This window comes from Abrus precatorius, unplaced genomic scaffold (genome assembly GCF_003935025.1).
Source record: "Abrus precatorius isolate BTA unplaced genomic scaffold, Abrus_2018 Scaffold11, whole genome shotgun sequence".
Classification (NCBI taxonomy): domain Eukaryota; kingdom Viridiplantae; phylum Streptophyta; class Magnoliopsida; order Fabales; family Fabaceae; genus Abrus; species Abrus precatorius.
This window is the reverse complement of record NW_020874303.1, coordinates 26528639-26536036: the sequence shown is the minus strand read 5'-3', so window position 1 is coordinate 26536036 and position 7398 is coordinate 26528639. Positions and strand designations below refer to the sequence as shown.

Genomic DNA, 7398 nt, shown 5'->3' with positions numbered 1-7398 from the left:
ATTTACTAAATAATAATACGGCACAATGCGCGTTTAAATATCCAAACAGAAGGGGAAAAAAACATTGAAGATAGACACTATTTTTTGGGTGTTTTATACATTCTTATCTATTTGTTGAGATATCAAGATTTATTATGCACTATTTAAAATTTTAAAATTTCTACTACCATTTTAAAAATATGTTGTACAACTTATCTATTTTTATAGCATGTACTCATTTTTTGAAGAAAAATTGCAAGAATTTTTCACAAAATTATATAAATTTGTGATTTATATTCGATGAATGTAGCCTTATCACTGTATATTTCTTAATATCTGTATGATTGACGTTAGTTGGGTTCACAAATACATTCCTTCTTGTAATAGTGACTCAGCTATTGTTTATCTTCATCCATTATTTTCATCTTGTTATTTCCCAGTTCAGCTTTTCATATCTCAAATATTTAAGTAGTGGCGACGACAACGGTTAATAGAAAAACTTTAGAATATTGCTACACAAGAACATACGAACCTAGATTTGAACTACCGAATGTAAAGGTTGACTGAATAACCCAAGTGATCATACATTAGCAAACAATCGATAAGTTTTGGCATCAAGAATTATCTGCCTAACTGCTGCAACTGCTGCTATAGCTCCCAATGCAGAGAAAGCAACAGCCATAAATGCGTTCACCCAAAAAATGGGGCTTCGCTTGGATGGCTTAAATGTCACATTGAAGAAAACCATTGGCAAAACAAAGTCAAGTGGCATAAAACCAAATGCTCCAATTAGTGAGTTTATGTCTCCAAAAAAGGGTAGCATTGCTGCTATAGTTGTTGCAGTAATTATAGCTAATGACCGAGAAATCAGTCTTGGGATTACATTGCGAAGAGAGAACTCAGGGCTTTTTGGGTCTCCAAATGTTTGTTCTAGTACTACATTTGTAGGCTGCAAGTATACCTGCACCAAATGTTGCAATTCAATGATGAAGGTGAGAAAGATTAGTCTTTGCGTGGTTTAATGTTGAAAAATTAATTCTCGTACTTTCTAATAAAAAATTAACGTTTCAATACAAAGATATGACTTAGATCAATTTTCCCAAAAATCTTAATTACCTTCGATGGTTTAAAGTTAGTTATATCAAAATTAATTTTACTCAATTTTAAAATAAACGGGCATAAAGCAGCCAGTGTTTTTGGATTGCAAACCGTGGATTGACCAAACAAAGTAACTTTTTTCCACTTTTACTAAAATCGTGATTTGTGACTCAAAAATAAGTTCAAACACAAATCTGATTATTTTGGAAAACATGTTATTTGTTGATGAAAATCAGTTTGCATTCTTTAAACTATGGTTTGGGATGTGTGAACTATAATCTAAACATCCACCAAACTATGGGAATAAGGGTGTCACTTACCACACCAACAGCAGATAATTGGGTTATTGTGAAAATGTAGGTCATATAAATAAACCATTTGGGCACTAAAAGCTTTCCATTGTCCACAAAGTTGCTTAAAATGAGGCCTGCAGCTTCATTTCCAAATGCCCAATAGCCAGAGATGGCTACGCTAAAGAAAGTGAATATAATTACAGCATAACAAACACATAGTCCCTTCAACATCTTCCCTTTTACAGGGGCTGCTAATGTTGCCTATAACCAAAGTATAAGTGCAAGCATCAAGCAATTGAAATATGAGTAATAGTACTAAGATGTTGTATATAAAAGATAACTTATATAGCTATTCCAAACCTGAATTTCTGGAACTATTCCGTTACCATAAGTTGTGGCAATGATGGCAATGGCATTAAACACCCCAAATAAGCGATTGGTTGTACCACCTTTTAAAGAATAATCCTTTTTTGGCCCTTTTGATGAGTCTCCTGATTGGGTGGAATGCATTAAATTGGAAGCACAGGCTTCAATTAATTAACTGAATTATTAAGGAGAGTAAGGAAAATACCAATGTATATGGAAGCTACAGTAGCACAAGCACTATAGGCTAAGCACAGGACCAAAGACACCAGATTAACGTGTCTTAATGAGTGGAATGATGGGATTTGAGCCAAAATAAGCATAAAGCATCCAAATATCACTACAAACTCATAAAGCTTCATAGTCCCATTTGGGTTTGATAACAGGTAAATTGCCTGCAGTTAATTCCATTAAAATAAGCTCTGAAGAGTTGGTAAATGTCCATGTTTCTGTCATGAGTGCATTGTGCATTGAACATGGTTTCATTTTCTTTTTTTTGGAAATTATATATTTACACTCCACTGTTTAAGAGTGAAATTTTAAAGGAAGAGGGTAAAATAATTTTTAAAATGAGTAAAAAAAAATTAAATATATATATATATATATATATATATATTTAATGTCTTAATTTTTTTGTTTATTTTGTAAATATTTTACCATATTTTTTTAAGTTGTTCTTTCTTTATTTTCTAAAATTTTTCTCTCAAACATTCTCTTAAAAGAAATAGGGAGAAAAAGTGAATATTTATAAATTTATATAGATAATTAGGGGAAAAAGGTGTTTACTATGCTTGGTAAGAAGTGTAAATTTAAATATATGTCTAAATTAACAATGCTCATAGTTTCCTCAAGCTTTCAAAACTGATTTTCAGAATAAAATTATTCAATATTTTTTTTTGGTAATTTGATTTTTAAATAATTCTAAAAAATATGAAATGAGTTTTGAAGCAAAAATAAAACCAAGCATACCGATAATTATTTGACTAAATTATATTCTTCTCTCTTGAAAAATGTTTAAGAATAAAACCAAACATACCTTTTTTTTAATTATGAATATGTGTTATATTTAAATTCTCGTAATGTAAATGAGATTTTTTTTCCTCTGCAATGATTCTTAACATGATTGAAAGCTAGTTTTGAACATTTACTATTAATTTTTTTACTTTACAAAAAGAAATAAATCTTTAGATAAATTTTCGAAACCAATAACTGAGATATCTAATTAAAATCAATATCATGATGTTCCAATTAATTATAATACAACTGAAAATTCTATAAACATGTCTTAAGAGATAAAAAAAATTAATTAACTCTAATTATCCTTATAAAATTAATCTATAATTTAATATGTAAAAAACAAAGGGATAAAAAATTGTAAGTGTTATTTACTCACCTTCATGCATTGTCCTCCGAGAAGGGCACAAAGCACTTCAGCACTATAGCACACTACAAATTGAATTGGCCCCACAAAAAACTGACCCCATCGAGGACCTTCCAATATTAATAACATTCAAACATTAGTTGTGGAAATCTTTTACAGAAAAAATTAAAAAATAAATATATATTAAAATGGACCTAAATTTCATAATATATTTATTCAAATAGCCAAATTTTTTTTATTAATTTTTTATTTTTATATAATAAAATAAATATGTATTTTTTATATTTATATATTATGAAATTTAATAAATATTATAAATATTTAGTTAATTTTAAATAATAAAATAATTTTTATTATTTGAATTATATTTATATTTTTATATTATGTTAATTTGTGTGAAATAATATTTATATATTTATATTATGTAAAATAATAAAGATTATTATGTTGATACATTTTATTGAATATGTAAATTTGTGTTATGAATTTTTAATATTAATATGATAATATTATTTTGAATGAGTATTTAATTTTTTTTAAAAATAAAAGTTGTATATTAAATGAATAAAAATAATAAAGAATATAAGGATATATATTTTTTTAGTATTAACATGATAAAATTTTTTTGAATCAGTATTTTATTAAATAAAATAAGATTTGTATATAAGATGAATAAAAATAATAAATAATATTTTATTTATATATTTTTTCAAATATGTAATTTTGTGTTATAAATTTTGAATATTAATATGATAATAATATTTTGCATAAGGATTTAATTTTAAAAATATAAAATTTGTATATAAGATGAATAAAAATAATGAAAAATATTTTTTTTATATGTTTATTAAAATATATATTTAATTAATTTTTAAAATTATAGTTATAATATTTGGATATAAAATTTGTTATTAATATTAATAAAATGAATAAAGAATATAATGTAGATATTTATATATATTTAAAAGAAATTATAGTTCATTAAATATTTAATAAAAAATAACACTTAACACTGATCCAACTTTGAATTTAAATTTAAAACTAAAAAGAACTTAAAAAAGTTAACTTCTAGTAAGATAAGAATAGAGATGAACATTAGATAACAATAAAATCGTACAAAAAATTATTTTTATTGTCACACTCCTGGTTATGTAAGAAAGACATGTTCAAACATTGGTCATGCATCTAGTTTCTGCCATTAATTTTTTTTTTGTAACAGTTATAAAGAAAAAGAAAAAACTAACTTGAAAGGACGTTACATTAATACATGTCATAGTTTTACTTTTCATGCTACCGCCTCCTTAAATCACTTTTACATATTAATATTAAAAATTTCTACATTGCATTTAAAATGAAATACTTATTCAAAATAATATTATCATATTAATATTCAAAATTCATAACAAATATTTACATATTCAAAAAAATATATACCTTATATTCTTTATTCTTTTTATTCATTTGATATATAATTTTTATTTTTTAATAAATTAAATACTTATTCAAAATAATATTATCATATTAATATTAAAAATTCATAACATAAATATACATATTCAATAAAATATATCAATATAGTATTCTTTATTATTTCACATAATATAAATATATAAATATTATTTCATACATATTAACATAATATAAATATTCATTTTTACATAATATAAAAATATAAATATAATTTAAATAATAAAAATTTTATTATTATTTAAAATTAACTAAATATTTATAAATATTTATTAAATTTCACAATATATAAATATATAAACAAAAAAATACATAAAAATTATTTTATTATAAAAAAACAAAAAATAAAATTAAAAAAAAAAACTGAGTTCCGACTGAAAAATTTTGACTATTTGGACAAAACACAGCTCATAATTCAATCTTCAAATACACGAATTCTGAACTTGTAAGAAACGAATTTTGAACATGTAAAGAATAGGTCTAGTTAGATAAATATACTTGATTGAGTCCATTTGTGTGTGTATATATATTTTTTAATATTTTTTTTTGTAAAAAATTATAGTTGTGGGCCAAGTAATAGGCCTACATGAATTTGACCTAGAAATTACTAAGCTTAGTAGAAAAGAAATTCAGATAAGTGAGTGGAGTAAGATATTTTAATTGACTTCATCTGGGATTCTCACAAGCAATGGATTCTGACTATCTTTCCAGTGGTTTAGCATTGAACATGGAAAGTGCTCATTATACGTCGAATGTAACTAACTGTTACTAGAAAATAAAACAAAAACATAAAATTAAGATAATAATAGTAAATGTATAATAGTGTGTGATTGCATTATTTTGTGAGCACCCAAATAAATGAGTTCCTTTGTGTTGGGTGCACACATGTCAATATTCATCTGCTTCTTTCAAACGTACACTGTTCAAGAGAGCTTTGCTTATTAAACATTTGAGGACATTAGTACAACTTGTTAGGTAAGAAGGATTTAAAGGAGAGACCACCTCTGTGCATTGCAATATATGTGGCAAAAAGAGAGGGGCCATGTAGTGCAGATAATTGTCAAACAGTCAACGGTAGACGCAATTTACGGATATTTCGAGTGTTTCTCTTACAAAAATTATTAGATTAATCTTATTTGGGATAAAATACAGATGCATTTCTTTGATTAGAATTGTAGTTTTACTATAATAACACGTTTTAACTTTTATTTTAAACATGGTAACTTCAATTAAAGAATACATTAACAATAATAGTAGTATTGTGGGTCTAACTTTTTTAGATGTTATTGGTGTTGTTTTTCAATTAAATTATAATTTCATTTCAATAATAATGCGTTCACCGATTCTCATGTTAAATTTTTTATTTTTTTTTTCTTTTAAAAGTATATGTAGTTAAAACATTCTGGAATAACGATTCATGGGATGCATTAACTAAGATTTCTCTCTCTTTTTAATCACACTATGAATAGAAGAGTAATAAAAACCTCTTCTTACATAATTAAACACTCACTAATCAATCTGAGTTTTACTTTTGCCCTTTTTAAATTCATAAAACATTAAAGAGTAATAACTACACATGTCGGTGGGGTAATTCATTTCATGCAAAATTATCACCAAGAAAATATTTTCCTTTTAAAGGACAGAATGTACCTTACATAATAACATATAGTTATAATAGTTAATAAAAAAAAATTAATTGTCATTTATTGATTTTTTTTAATTTGTTACATTTATTTGAATATTTTATGATAATCTCAATTGTTGATTTCTAATTAACTGTTACAATTTAATTTTTTTCTTCTTCTAAAGGTTAAAGCATATCTTCTCAGCCTAGAGGAATGAAATCATTACTTAATAAGCAGATTTTGGAATAAAACAATAACAATAAATCAATAGAACAGAAAAGGAATGTAGTACCTAAGATGTCGTGAGCCATGTCTCTAAATCGCAGCTGGCGATTACCCAAATGAGCATGGTGCTCAAGAACAAGAGATATCAAATTGTATGAATAGAAAGTGACCAGAGCTCCAATAACCAAGCAAAATATTCCACCCGTCCAACCCAGGAAGGTGAAAGCATAAGGAAGACTTAGGAGTGGTGGACCTGCTATTGATGTTGTCAAGTGGTAACCACAGTGCATCCATGAACCTACAAATCACAAATCAATCCCATCTAATAACTTTTTTTAATTTAATTCTCCAATATGGTACCCTTTTTGTTTTTAATCCAGAAAAATGAAAAGCTAGTTGCTTGCTCCTCATATGCTCTAATTTAATGCTCCAGGCTAGTGAGACAATCAAAAAAGAGAAATTATTTTTCCACTGTAAATTCTTTCAATTCTTGCTACAATCATAAAAGAAATGTCTGAAGTAATTAAAATAAGTAATATGATAATGTTGGAAAAAGATTAAAAAATAATATTGCAAAAAATGTTATAGAAAACTGTTGAATAAATAATATAACTCTTATCAACATAAAAGAATGGTCTGTATTCTTTTTAATTATCGTCGTGACCCATATCCTAGACTTTGTTGTTCTTGGATTACCAAGGTTATATGAAGCAATTAAACACTAATTCATTATTATTGAACCTTGCAAGATGCCATAATTATACTGAAGAACTAAACAGAGGAAGAAGAGTTAAGATGAAGAATGGAATAAGACTATAAATGGTTACAACCTTTTGATTTGAGGACAAAGAGAGCGCCTGCATCAACATCTTTTCGGCGGTGTTGTTGTGGCGAAGCATCTGTTTCGTGTACTGCTGTTGAGGTTGGAAGCATCGTATCCATTTTCTACCTTTGTGAGTGAGTGTGT

General features: G+C 26.1%; 1 protein-coding gene across 3 annotated transcripts; it reads right to left on the bottom strand.

Annotated features, from left to right (window-relative positions):
- Positions 1–450: 450 nt before the first annotated feature.
- Positions 451–7398, bottom strand: LOC113856082 (GABA transporter 1-like). 3 transcript variants are annotated; one of them, XM_027487722.1, is made up of 7 exons: positions 7262–7390; positions 6499–6729; positions 3127–3224; positions 1942–2128; positions 1731–1861; positions 1398–1631; positions 451–940 (listed from the first exon to the last, which is right to left on the bottom strand). In XM_027487722.1, exons 1-7 carry the CDS (start codon positions 7371–7373, stop codon positions 560–562), a joined length of 1374 nt encoding a protein of 457 aa, XP_027343523.1. In that variant the 5' UTR covers positions 7374–7390; the 3' UTR covers positions 451–559. The 3 variants fall into 3 exon arrangements, with proteins under 3 accessions (XP_027343523.1, XP_027343525.1, XP_027343524.1); XM_027487724.1 differs by having other exon boundaries at positions 521–940; positions 6499–6687; positions 7262–7386; XM_027487723.1 differs by having other exon boundaries at positions 543–940; positions 1731–1858; positions 7262–7398.